This window comes from Phascolarctos cinereus, unplaced genomic scaffold (assembly GCF_003287225.1).
Source record: "Phascolarctos cinereus isolate Bilbo 61053 unplaced genomic scaffold, phaCin_HiC Scaffold_5;HRSCAF=322, whole genome shotgun sequence".
NCBI lineage: Eukaryota > Metazoa > Chordata > Mammalia > Diprotodontia > Phascolarctidae > Phascolarctos > Phascolarctos cinereus.
Genome location: NW_027555958.1, coordinates 209,454,303 through 209,468,739, shown reverse-complemented (window position 1 = coordinate 209,468,739; position 14,437 = coordinate 209,454,303). Strand labels below are relative to the sequence as shown.

Genomic DNA, 14,437 nt, shown 5'->3' with positions numbered 1-14,437 from the left:
ATGTATCTTGCTTCCTTTTTACTAGCAGTTCAGTCTCACTCTCTTAGATACCAACAGGATGTCCCATGCTACTTTCTTCTGAGTCATAAGGTCACTTCTAATTAGCTCTGCTCCTCCCCATTTCCACCTGTATAATTTGCTATCACTGTCCACTGCTCCATTTGGAACACCTGCTGTCTTACATCCTATACAATTCAATGAACATTCTTTCCATCTCACTTTCAGAGTACACTCACTTCCCTTGAGGAAACCATATTCCTTGCAGTCTGCTCTTTTGTATGGGCATATTTTTCCACCCCTTACTGGCTTGCAGGGGTAGGAAGATAGATAGGCATGTACCTTGTTTATTCTAGTATTCTCCCTCAATTCTGAACCATCTTGAAGCCCATGAAATCTCTTTCCTATCCTTGTTTTGCCCTTTTATCAGATCTATCCAAGTAAAAATCAAAAACAACATCCTCAAGTCTTAATCTTCTGGGACAGTCAATCCTTAGAAATAGCTTCCTTCCCTTTTAGGGAAAGAATGAGCCTGATCTTATCACACAATTTGTCAATCTCCTCAAAAAAATCCTCTTGCAAGAAGGAATGACAACAAATGGTGCTTTTTAGAAATTAAGGTAATTAGAAAAAGGCTTCTGTGACACAATATGCATATGGCAGAGCTGATACTTGAACCCTGCTCTCTTGAATTATAGCTGATTGCCCTTTCATCCATACCTTCATGTTCTGTTTCTATTCCTCTAGATATATTCTTAAAAAACATTCACAGCACACTCTGTTACTTTTCAGCTATAACACAGAGCTCCAGGGTGTATGAATTTCAGCCATAAAAAAGAGCTCTAGAGTGGATGGATTTAGAGACAATCTTTGATTTAGATGCATGCTAGCCTCTGATTTGAGGGACTTTTTAAACTAACTATAATACACTTAAGTATATTATGTTAACTATAATCAAATCAACTCTCTTTGACAACCCTCAGTGTATTACATTTGAGATACTGGAAATCAATAGAGGAAAGCCTACTGAATCTCTATCAATGAAAGAGTATCCTTCACCCTATGACAGCAACAGATGTACTCCTTTCCTCCTTTCCAGCTTTCAGCTGGCATGATGCTATTTTCTGTAGATATGAAAAGAGAGAATCAGGACTGGAAAGCATATAAAAAGTAAGCAAATGAAAGAGCAAAGAAGAGGGGAATGTCTTTTTGCCCATGGTAAGGTTTTTATGTTTTTTTCCCCTAGCTGGAAGAAGGTCTAAGCATTGTGTGAATTCTATCATCCTTACTTATCCACAGAGAAGGCTAGATAAAAAGGATAAAATGAAAATTCCTCAGTGAACTTCCCACCAGGTGGGGAAAAATATTCTGGTCATAGTTCTTTATGCTGTTTCTCATTGTTGTACATGCAGTTGAGAGAAAAGCAACAATAAATGATGAAATATGCAGCAGCAGATGAGTGATGGCAAATAGTATTTGCCCCTAAGGTGGGCACTGATAGATATATGTCAGTGTGCTAACAGCAGCAGCTCAGCATGTAGGGCTACAGAAGGACTTGATTGGCATTAGCTATGGAATGGACAAATAAAGCAAACAGACAAGAAGAAGAAAAGGAAAAACCTATATTTTCTAATCAATAATAATGGTATTCTAAATACATATGAACTTTCTCTGCAAGGTTGAGAGGATGCAAAACTGATGTTGTAGTTAATATTTTGTCAATAGCATCAAGGTAGCACCATGAGTTATAGAAATATTTAAATTACTGGTGTAAGTCGTGCTTTCTTACCTAAATATTATTGATTCTTTTTGGTTTTATATCCTCTTTGTTTCTGAAAAGACTATAGGACCATGGTTTTAGAGATTGAAGGGACTTTAGGAGTTATCTAGCCCAAAACTCTCTTTTTGCAGATGAGAAAAATGAGGCACAGAAATACAATGACTTACCTAGGGTCACAGAGATAGTATGTTTCTAAGCCAGGCTTTGAAATTAGGTCTTCCAGATTCTAATTACAGGATATATCACTCCCAACTCCTCCACCCACCAAACTACCAAAGATTTCACCTGGAAAGGGAAATCTAGAGATGGTGCAACATAATCTATGAACATTCTGAACACTCCATTGGTTTATACACAGTGGCAAGGGATCTACAGGAAAATAGCAAGAATGTTGAAATAAACTCTTGTAGAGGACTGATGAGAGGATGTAGACAAGATTTATACAAGTGGAAAGTGACAAATGTTCTAGGGGACATGGAAAAATTGTTACACTAATTCATTGTTGGTGGAACTGTGAAGTGATCCAACCATTTTGGAGAGCAATCTAGAATTATGCTTATAGATTATGCCCAAATTATGACCAAATATTAAACTACCTACACCATTTGACCCAGCAATACCCTTACTTGATTTATTTCCAAAGATGATTAGGGAAAAAGAAAAGAACCTGTATGTTATAAAATGTTTATAGAAGCTCTCTTTATGGTGGTGAAGAACTGGAAATTGCAGGGATTCTCATCAACTGGGGAATTACTGAATAAGTTGCGGTATATGATTGTGATGGAATACTACTGTACTATAAGAAATGATGAGTTCAATGATTTTAGAAAAAAAATGAAAGACTTGCATGAAATAATGAAGAATGAGATGAGCAGAACCAACAGAATATTGTATACAGTAATAGAAATATTGTTTTAAGAATCACTTTGAATGAATAAGCTTTTTGTGTATTTTTAAATACCCAAATTAATTATAAACAACATATGAAGAAAATTGCTATCTGCATCAAGACAAAAAAAGATATAGAAGTATGCATAGAATAATTTTATATGTGTATGTGTGTGTGTATGCCTACACACATATGCACATATTTTTGTCTAATGGTAGCCATCTCTAGGATGAAAAAAGAAAAAAGAAAAAAAATAATTTTGTTGCATATTTGAAAGGAATAGCAAGGTATGTATAGTAAACTTGCAGCTTCAGGTACAATCAAATTTTTTAAATTATACTATGTTATGGAAATGCTTGTTCCACTCCATAAATTAAAATAAAAAAAAAGACATACAGGAAGGGAAAGTATAAGTAGGCTCTGCTCTATGACACTGGAGAGGATAATTATGTTGTTGAGATGAAAGTTCTATTAAAGTGTGAATTTAGGTTTGACTATTTCCAATTGATGCTAAATGTGGGGGGTGGAGAAGGAGGTCTATGGATTTGAAAGTTGAAAAAATATGCAATAAGGTCGGGAAGTTCTTTTCCCCAAAATCAAAAAAAGTTGTCCCCATGATTTGATGTCCCAGATAATTAAGGCTTGAGGGTGAGTTCCTGGGTTTTTAGGAAAAGAATTAGCCTACCTTACACGGTAGACATTGGTAGATATTGCTCCTATAATAAGGGGTCATCTAAAAAATTACTAGCATCATAGAAGATGTCCCATGCAGAATTCAAACAAGAATTCCTTACTGATGATATTGTTCTTTATTATCTCCCATTTGCAGGTAATATTCTAATGTAAAAGAACCTGGGCTCACCCCTCACATGTGAAAAGCAAAGACAGTGAAAAGTGAATATTGTCCAGCTTGTAATATGTGGTTTATAGGAAGACTATTGAGTATATCCACTAAGAAGCATGCACACACACACACACACACACACACACACACACACACACACAGAGTCATGTGTTCCTTTTTTATTCTGAAACCTCATTGTAGCATGGATTAAACAAAAATTTCAAATAGAATCCCCGATTGACAAGGTATGTTTTGTACAAATGCCAATGCAGAAATTCATTACCAGGTTGATCTCAAGATGTTGCATAATTTTTCAGCCACAGTCAAATTTCTGTGAGAATCTAATAGAATTCAGAGGGATAGAAATCTGCATCAGGGGAAGGAGTTATCTTACTAATCAAATTACCAGTACTTGAAATATTAAAGCATAAATACTTATACATGTACATGTAATTGTACATGTGTGCAAACATAAAACATACATGAGAATGCATTTGTATATATACAAAACTTTGTACATGTATGTATGAGAGGCAGCATGGTATAGTGGATAGAGAACTAGTCAAAGGCAGGAAAACTTCTGATCCATAGTGCTTATGTAACCTAAACAAGTCATTTATTTTTTAGTGCTCTAGATAACTGCCCAAGACTATAAGTTGCTAAAGAGGAGATGACTTAAACTAATAAATGGAGTTGCTTCACCTGAGATTATCAGTGAAATCACTGGTCTAGTCTTAATCCCTATTTTGGATTATGACCATTTCTGAATTTATCACTAGATTGTAAGCTGCAAAGAGTAGCTGCCTCATTTAAAGAATTTATATCCACCAGAATTCAAACATATATTGTTATTAATTAGGAAAACATGCTTAGGAACAAATTCAATTCAACAAATACAGACATTCCCTAGTGAAATCACAGATCCATCCAGTCTCTCTTATGTAGATATGTGTGTATACATATATACACATGCATATAGGTGTATATTACATACACACACATATGTATGTATGCATATGTATATAATAGAAAATATATACTTTGAAAACTTAAAGCTGCACTAACACTTTTTGAGACATCACATAGGTGTATGTATATACATATACACCCATAAGCATATACATATACATATGCACACACATGTGTATATGTTTGCATGTATGTGCACATGTGTGTGTGTGTGTGTGTACGCATGTATATACTCACCCACAAATAATATATTCCAGATGACGACAACAAACTGTTCCCAAAATTGAACACAAAGATATGTGGCTGGATCACATTTGGACAACTCTAATGTTTTCAATGATCCCAACCTGTTTGCTGTCATAAAAACCCATCTCTTATAATATCAGTAGCAACAATGAGGTTGTGTAGCTCTGAATCATAAAATGCTATGATCACAGAAGAATCAAAATTACAAGTAATCTAAAGGGCAGGAGAGAGACACATGGGGCATGCCTGCAGGTAGCAGTACATTATCAACAATGACATGTATTTAAGAAATTATATAAAAGATATAGGATTTTAGTACTAAGAGCTATAAAGGTCCTCTGAGATCATCTATTACAAATTCCTCATTTAACAGATGAGGAAAATGAGTGACAGACAGGTGAAGTGGCTGGCTCATGGTTACACAGGAGCAAATGGCACAGCCAGGATTACAGCTCAGGTCTTCCAACTAAAAATGCGATGTTTTCTTCAGGACAACATTCTGCTTCAAAATGGTATGATGGGGACGGGGACCAATCATAGGGAAAGATAATATATGAGAGATAGAATCAGAGGTTTAGGGTTAGGATTAGGATTAGAGTCAGAAGCAAATCTGAGATATTAAGAGAAAAGCAGTTTTCTAGCACATTATATGGGCCCTCTTCAGAGAGTTTTGGAGACACATGGACAATAATCTGATGGCATAGGAAGGGGTCCGCATTATCACAAAGAACTTTAATACTAGTATAATCATGATTCCATTAATGTACCAAAGTCTTCTATGATGATAGCCATGCATCATCATTATCAACAACAACAAAAGATTACTAAACAAAACCATCAAATTAACTATCATTGTGCTGTTTGACCACACAGTAATGTATTTTGTAACACTGAATATGCTGTTGGATCAAAAAGAGGTGTCAATCTAATTGTTATTGCTTCTGCTAACATCTAGCAAATTACTAGAAAAATTCACTAGTTTTTGAAAGTTGGTGGAGTCATCAGTCACTGCTAACTTATGATTCCATATTGTTAACAACATATCATTGTCCAGTGACACATTTTCTGTGATATTTCAGAGTAAATGTATTCACATATTTAGTTTTAAAATAGCAGCCATCAAACTTCTATTAAAATTATGTTTATTCATCCAAATTTGTGTTTTTTAAAAACATTTTCTTATATATTATTATAAAAATCATATTTTCTAACATAGAGTGAATCTACAATATTGAATTTATGTATTTTTTAATTTATCAAACAATTATTGAGTATTATCATGTGCAAATCACTGTACTAGCTTTTATCAGGAAAAGGAAGTGGATGATAAAATTGTTGCCCTCAAAGAAATTAAGTACAGTTGAACTAGAAAAGGAAGCCAACTGACTGGGTTTTAAACATGCTAGTACATTGAAATATTGTTCCAAAATTGATGCTTTCATTATAGATAAATAGATAGAGATCTATATTTCCATAGATCTCTCTATCATCTTCCTATATATGTCTGCTCTATCTATGTATCTATGTATGTATCTATGTATCTATATATATATATGTATGTATATATGTATGTATCTATGTATCTATCTATCATCTATCTATCTATCTATCTATCTATCTATCTATCTATCTATCTATCCTCTTCTCATTTAATGTCTCCTTCCTGATTTAAAAAGCATATTTACTAATCACAAAAATATTTTCAAATATTTAAAATTAACTTATTTTTTATCAACACATACTATCAAAAACCTTTTATACAAATAAAATTAAATTTAAACAATTGCATTAATATTAATTATTCATGAGTAGGTAGAGCAAATATAATAAAAATGACAATTTTACCCAAACTAATTTATATATCCAACATGACCATCCCAATTAAATTATCAAACATTAATTTTCCAAATTGACAAAAATAACAAGTTGCATTTGAAAGAACAAAATTCAAGAATATCAAAGGAAATAAAGAAAAAATATAAAAGATGGAGGTTTAGCAGTACCAGGTCTTAAACTACTTTATAAGGTAGTAATTAGCAAAGCTGGATAGTACTGGCTAAGAAACAGAAAGATCAATGGAATAGAGTTTACATACAATTTATAGCAGCAAACAAACATAATAATCTTGTATATGACAAATGTAAAGACTTGAGATTTTTGGATAAGAATACATTATCTCATAAAAATTATTGGAAAAATTGGAAAGCAGTATGGGAGAACCTGGATATAGACTGGTATCTTGTACCATTTACTAAGATAAGGTCAAAATGGACACATAACCTAGATATAAAGAGAAATATTACAAAAAAAAGAAGGATATGGAATATATTACTTATAACATATTATTGTCCAGCACATAAGCACCATATAATGGGAGACTTTTAAATGGAACACAAAAAAAATATCCTGTTTACAGGTTGCTGTAAGAAAAAGTGCAAATGGTAACACAAATTTTTGAGTTTTATTTTGTTTTTTATACAAAAGGGTGGCATCTAAAAGTTTCATTATGTTTCTATTTCTTAGTTAATATAAATGAGGAATATTTATATTTGTATTACTTCATTAGGAAAAAGAAAGCAGTTTTATGGTCTAATTAGAATAATGGTTTCATAGAATGCTAGAGCTCTAAGTCACCCAATCAAACTTAGGTTAAACAACTTGCTCAAGTTGATGCAATTAATTTCATTGAATCTTGCTTTTCAAGAGGGTGCTCTTTGTAACTCAAATTCTTTTTATTGTTATTGTAACTGACTTCTGGAAAAATATGCATAGGAATGCAGGACCTCCAAATAGTTAAAGGAACCATAAAAAAAATGATGTATTCAAGAGCAACGGGAATTCTTTCTTCTCTTCCATTCACACTGATATAGAAACATAAAGAGTTGAACACAATACAAAATCTGTATCCCACCATTCCCTTTATAGGGGACAGCATCGATAGGCACAGCCTTCATGCAATTTACTTTCCCTATAATAAAATTCAAGTTTTCATTTAGCCTTTTTGCTGACAATGACTGAACACTTATTCTATGTTCAACCATAATAAATGTTTTGGTTAGGAAATTTGGTTGGAAAGATTTCTATGAGGCTCAAATGAGACAATGGACATAAAGTATTCAGTAAACTATAAAATACCATAAATAATATATAATGTAAGGCATCTTCATTATTATTATGTTTCAATATGTTTCAATAATTGATGAGAGGAGTTGGAATAATGGAATAGAGTTGGATATAATTATTCTGGGAGGAAGTGTGAAAAGAAGCAAGATTTGATCCCATTATGAAAATTTAGTGTGATACTTTTCCTTTCACAGTGATTTATAGGAATGGTAAGGAAAGGATTATTTAAGGGAATACCATGAAAAAGGAAATATCATACTTAACTTGTCCAAATGGACCTTTCTTGGACTATCTGCTCTCTAAGTTATCCATTTATTGTCCCTCCTGCAATCAATTTCCCATGCTTTTGCTCCAGTATTAGAACCATTTCTGTTCTTTACTTAGAATTTTGCTCTTTTCTTTAAAATCCTAAAGTGATTTTTCCATCACATGGAACAGAACCAATCTACCTACATTCAAGTCTTCTATCCATGTACCCCACACAGTGTAACTCTCCTTGATCTCATAGACATGACATCCCCATCTGGAAAATTTGTGCTAATCCATGCCCTCAGTTGGCACAGTCACTTCTTACAGTGCCAAATTATTATTTTTTGTTGCATTTATTTTTGAAATGTGGATCTTCAGGGGCAGCTAGGTAGCACAGTGGATAGAGTACCATCCCTGAAATCAGGAGGACCTGAGTTCAAATCTGGCTTCAGACCAAACACTTGACACTTACTAGCTGTGAGACCCTGGGCAAGTAACTTAACCCCACTTGCCTTTAAAAAAATGTGGCTCTTCTATTAGAAAATGGTTGGGTAGTTGTTGGAACATAAAATTGCTCATTTGCTTACTACCCAATTAAATCTATTTAATTGGTTGCTTATATATAATGTAACATTTTTGCTCAAAGTTTGCCAATTTAGTTTTTTTTCTGTATACCAATGGTATCCATTTGAAGTCATAACCTCTAGAAATGCAGAACAAGTATTGTTTGATATAACCCTCATGATACGTTGCCATAAATAATCATGAATTTAATTATCTTTTAATTACTATCTTCTCCCTTTCTTCCAGATCTAGTTTCTCCTTTTCTCTCCAGGCATACAAATGTTTCCTTAATTAATTATGACAAAACAACCACAGCAGCTGCTTTTGAGCTGCTTGATAGCTAAGAGAATGGATGAATGGCTTCTGTAACATCCTCATATTCACTTAAGTTAAAGTTAACGCTTCTCTTGTGTGTATGGGTTGGCACGTTACACATCATAGACTAAATCTTGTTGAACCTGAAATATTATAAGATGAGATCTATGAAATATTAGCCTATTTATCCAAATAACAGGATGTTTAATTTTTTTTCTGGTAGAATAGCATTCTAAATGACTAGTTCGTCAATAACATTGTGACAAGAAATTGAGGTGGTTGTATATCATTATGAGTAAAAATGCAGTTTATTGCTCATATTAACCTAAGTTACTCACTATAGTGATTTGCATTATTAAATACAGGAGATAACTAAGGACTCTGTGGTCTTTGTGTTTCAATTATCTAAAGGATTGTCTCAATTTTCTATTTATTACCTAGATCTAGGTAATAGATGCTAAAGACATAAGAGATGGAGCCAATGAAGATAATCAAATAACACATCGAGTCTCATTTTTCACATAAGAAAACTTAGGCCTAGAGAGCAGAAATTATTATTATATCCCCTGAAATATCCAATACAGTTCTGATGAATATAAGTAACTTGAAAAATCCTTATTGGCTTATTAATATACCTATTTAATAAAAATGTTGTCATCACATACCTTTGTTTTCTTATTTTGAGCTTATTATTGGGATTTATTGATGACATCTTTCATAAAAGCTGTTACAAGAACTCATAAGTTGCATTGATTATGTCCCAGAATATGAGGGGTTGATGGTAATTCAGATGGACACCTCTGAAAAGATGTGTCAATTTCCCATTACACTCTAGCCAGATTTTTCCAAAAACCTTGGGGGGAAACGGAAATTCCCCACCAATCTGAGACTGCATTCAAGTTTTGACAACATTCAGTGGAAAAAACAAGAATCCCATCATGGAACCCAACAGACCTCCATGGACTGTATCATCAATCAAATATGCTTCAGGCAAATGTTGTTTGATGTGTTCTCAAAGGCCAAAAACAGTACAGCTGAGTCCATTACAGAAAGAATGGATATCAAAACTTGATAATATTCTCTCTTGCTCTTTCTCTCCCATTTTGCTTTGTATACATGTTCTCATACTTGATATAATCAACTAAAGTCAATTAATCTGACAGAGCCCAGTGTGAAATCAGGGAGAAAGGTTGAAACACAGCCTCAGACACTTACTAGTTGTAATCCTGAGCAAAACACTTAATCCTTATAAGCCTCAATTTCCTCATCTGCAAAATAAGGAGGTAAAACTCAATTATCTCTAAAGTTCCTTTTTAGTTCAAAACCTATGATTCTAGGAATTCAATTTAATTTTATTCAACAAGCATCTGTTTAAATAATTTACTAAACACCTGAACCTTTTAGGAATATGAAGATGAGAACTAAACATAAAGCAAAGGATAAATGACTTAGACTGAAAGAGACTTCAGAGAGTCAAATTCAAATCCCTCAATTGCACAGATTAAGAAACTGAAGCCTACAAAAATTATATTGTTTGCCCAAGGCCACACATAAGAATGCCTAGCGAGGGTTTGAAGCCAAATACTCTCACTTCAATTCTAGTTTGTTTTTTTTTTCCTTTCAAACATACTGACTCTAATGATGATCAATGGCAGTTGCTTTGTAAATGATGGGTAAGAACAAAATAACATTCAGTTGCAGGAAAAGAACAATAACATGCATATAAAATCATATCAAGCACTTACTGGAACAAGGAACTTCTTAATCTCTTCCAATGCATGACTCATACGTGAATAAGCTTCCCCAGGTGGAGCAAAGACTTCGATTAACACATGAAGTTCATCACTCAAGTGTGCATATTTGGCTTCCCCACTCTTCCTTAGTTCTTCTTCCTGTGAAATAAGTTATTTTTAGAATGAAAAATCTACTTGTTTTTTCAATGATTTCTCATTGACAGAGAATGTGACAAAAGGGCATAATCTAGTCAGATGTTCCATAAATGGAAGCCCCTTTGAGAAGTTAAATCTGGTATAAGCCTCTTAAAGATTTTTTAAAATCATTTTTGAGTGTTTGAGTGATGAATTTGGTATAATTATCATCTACAACAGATTTTAATCAGCACCGTGTAAATGCTAAACATCTCCAAAATGGTTACAGAAATATCATTATCTCTTTATTATGCAGTTTCTGTTTGGGGGAGGAAGCAGAACAAGTAGATGTTCTTATTAAAAAGTGGCAGTATGTGTGTCAGTATGTCTGTGTGCTTATCTGTGAATTTTAAGAACCTCCCACCTCAAAGTATATAGGCATAAAGTAATCTAAAAAAATCTTGGCAACAAGACTTTGTCCATTAAGTGATTATAAACCTTTTTATTATGTGTAAAGAAGAATCTTATGTCCTTGGAAAGAACTACAGAGGAGCTTCTATGTGCAACCATGTTAAAGGCACACCTCTAAGTTTACAAAAGTGGGGCAGGACTGATTCTCATAGGAAAAAAATGCATGTTGCTGGTCACCTGAACAGCTTATTTCCTTCATTTCAAATCTACATGTTTTTTTTAAATTCAGGAAGGGGTTATCCACATAATCTTCTGTGTCTTACCCTTTTTGTTGCCTTCTCTCAAACACCTCCCCTACCCAATAGCTGGATTTCCCAAATCCAGCCACGTGCCTAATTGACATTGCTTTTACTTCCTCAGCTGCCAACATACCGTTAGTGCCTGAACTATACTTCCCATCTTCCTCTGAAAGAATAATCAATGGTCTGACTTACTTCTCTCAGGTACTCTCCCCCCAAAAAAAACACATCCATTTACAACTGTATTTTCAAAAGTAGAATGATTATGATCTGTTCCTTTTGGCCTTTCAGAAGGAATAATTGAACTTGCTGCTACCATTGAAGCTCATTAGACCAAACAGGATAATTTGGCAAAATGTCAGACTTGCAGACAGGAAGGTCTGGTTTAAATCATCCCTCAGACAATTAGGCACAGTGTGATCCTTGAAAAGGCAGTATACCTCAGCTTCAGTTTCCTCATCTTTAAAATGTAGGTAATAATAGCACCTATTTAGCAGGGTTGTTGTAAAGATCAAATGAAATAGCATATGTAAAGTATTTTGCAAACTTTGAAGTGCTACTTAAATGTTACTGGCTATTATTTTTATGTGCATTTATATGGTACCTACTATGTTCTCGGTACTGTGCTAAGTATTTTTACAAATATTATCTCATTTGTTGCTCACAAAAAACCTAGGAAATATTATTTTCCCCATTTTACTATAATGAGGAAACTGAGGCAAACAGTTATTAAGTGAATTGTCTAAGGTCACACAGATAGTATCTGAAGTCTAAATTAAACTTGATCTTTTTTGTCTCCAGGCTCAGTGCTCTATCTACTATACCACCAGCAGCTTATTATTATTGTTATTATTATTGTTGTTGTTGTTATCGTTATTAAATAGCCCCTCTTCTTGCCAAGGGAAATACTTCTATATGCATCATTGATCTAATTCTATCCAGTCTTTTCCAATATATTGCCCCCATGCCATCCCCATTCTCTCACTAAACTGTGATCTTTCACTATCATCTCATTACTTTTATGCTGCCTACCAAAGCACTCATATCTTCCCCATAACTAAAAAAATGTCCCCATTTGATTTGACTATACTCACTAGATATCATCCTGGAACATTCCTCTAAACTCTTTAAGAATAATTTATCCTCTGAGGGTCCATTTCCTTCTCCTCTCACTCTCTTCTAAACCATCTCTTGTCTTGCTTTCTACTTCATAATTTAACTGAAACTATTCTCTCCCAAGTTACCGATGATAGATTAATTGCCAAATCTAATAGCCATTTCTCAGTCCTAATCATTCTTGATCTTTAACAAACATTTGCTCCTATCTAGAACTATCTTCTCTTAGATTCTCTTTCCTCTCCAGGTTTTCATGATAATGATGCATCCTCATTAACCTCCTACCTGACTGACCATATTTTCTCAATCTCTTTTATTGGATCTTACTCCAAGTCATGCAAACTTTTCTCAAGTTTACCCAAAGAGTAGATCCTAAGACCTCTTCTCTTCTCCCCTTCTGTTTCTTGAATGATAGTGCTAGAGCGGTGGAAAAGTATGGAGGAGGGTACTGATAACTATTTTTTAATCAATAAACTTTAACTTTGCAATTATAACTTTATATGTAACATCTTTTTTTTTAAGCTAGGCAATGGGGTTAAGTGACTTGCCCAGGGTCACACAGCTAGTAAGTGCTATGTGTCTGAGGTCGGATTTGAACTCAGGTCCTCCTGACTTCAGGGCTGGTGCTGTATCCACTGCGTCACCTAGATGCCCCAATAAGATCCTTTTCTAATGATAAATCCATGTACATGCTATTAAAAGAACAAAATCTTATCAAATCTGACATTCCTGTTATAAATAAAATGAGAAGGTAATTGCAGCAAGATGGAAGCATGACTCACAAGTTTACCTTGGAGAAATTAATAAAGAAGTATGAGAAAGTGTCTTGCATCTAATGGCAATGAGAAACATTTCACTGAATATTTGGCCATCTGATACTGCAGTAAGGATGATCATTATTTAAAAAAAAGACTCGCGGAAATAATTGTAATGTATGCACACATAATTGTTGCTAAAGTTTCTTCTAGAAGAAAAGCAAAAGAAAACAAAAAAAGGAACTTCATAAGATTTTCAAATTGTTTTGACATAAGAGATCATATTTATGTATACTTTTAGGGTCACAAAATGGTTTACATATGTCATTTCATGTTTGATGACTTTTATTAAAAGGTGGTTATGGGTGAGGATTGATATGAAAATACTGTACAGGAGTAAAGAAGGAAAGAAACAATGACATAGATGTTTCATGTCTAGTCACCATGAATATTTTCTTCCAGGACAGGATTAGAAGGTACTTAACATGAAGAAAATATACACACATGTGCATGCAGACCTAGAGAAGAAGACACACAGAAACTGGTAATACTTTGCCTATACACAATTAGATCACTTACGGAGTTTGGGGAGTAGGGAAAGCTAAGATGGAAGAATGAAATAAATATTTTTTTTCTGAACTCTCCCAACACACCCCTTTATAACAATTTTAAGAAATATAGAAAACCCAAATTCTGCACAGAAAAAAAAAGCAAGAAAAAGGTACTATAATAATTTTTCTAGCCCAAAATAGCTTAGAAAACCTGAGAGGTCTGTGGATACTGGAAGGGGGATTGTCCATCAGTGGTGTATGAGAAATGGTAACATCTATGGGCTCTGGGCTCGCAGCAGTGGCAGCAGCAAATGCCCAGGGACAGGGAGGGAACTAAATACCTGGTCAGAAAGAGGCCCCAGAAGACCCCTGTACTAGCACTGGGATCAATTGCCATTGAGAAGATCTGTAGCTCATTACCTAGTTCAGGTCAGAGTTCCAGGATTGAAAGGAATGATTAC

The 14,437-nt window shown here is 34.1% G+C and overlaps 1 protein-coding gene across 1 annotated transcript in view; it reads right to left on the bottom strand.

Annotated features, from left to right (window-relative positions):
- The window catches only part of KHDRBS2 (KH RNA binding domain containing, signal transduction associated 2), a 796,104-nt gene that overhangs the window by 332,818 nt on the left and 448,849 nt on the right, over positions 1 to 14,437 (bottom strand). The window contains exon 4 of the mRNA XM_078155302.1: positions 10,722 to 10,868. Coding sequence (XP_078011428.1) covers positions 10,722 to 10,868 — 147 coding nt within the window. The remainder of the gene's footprint in view (positions 1 to 10,721; positions 10,869 to 14,437) is intronic.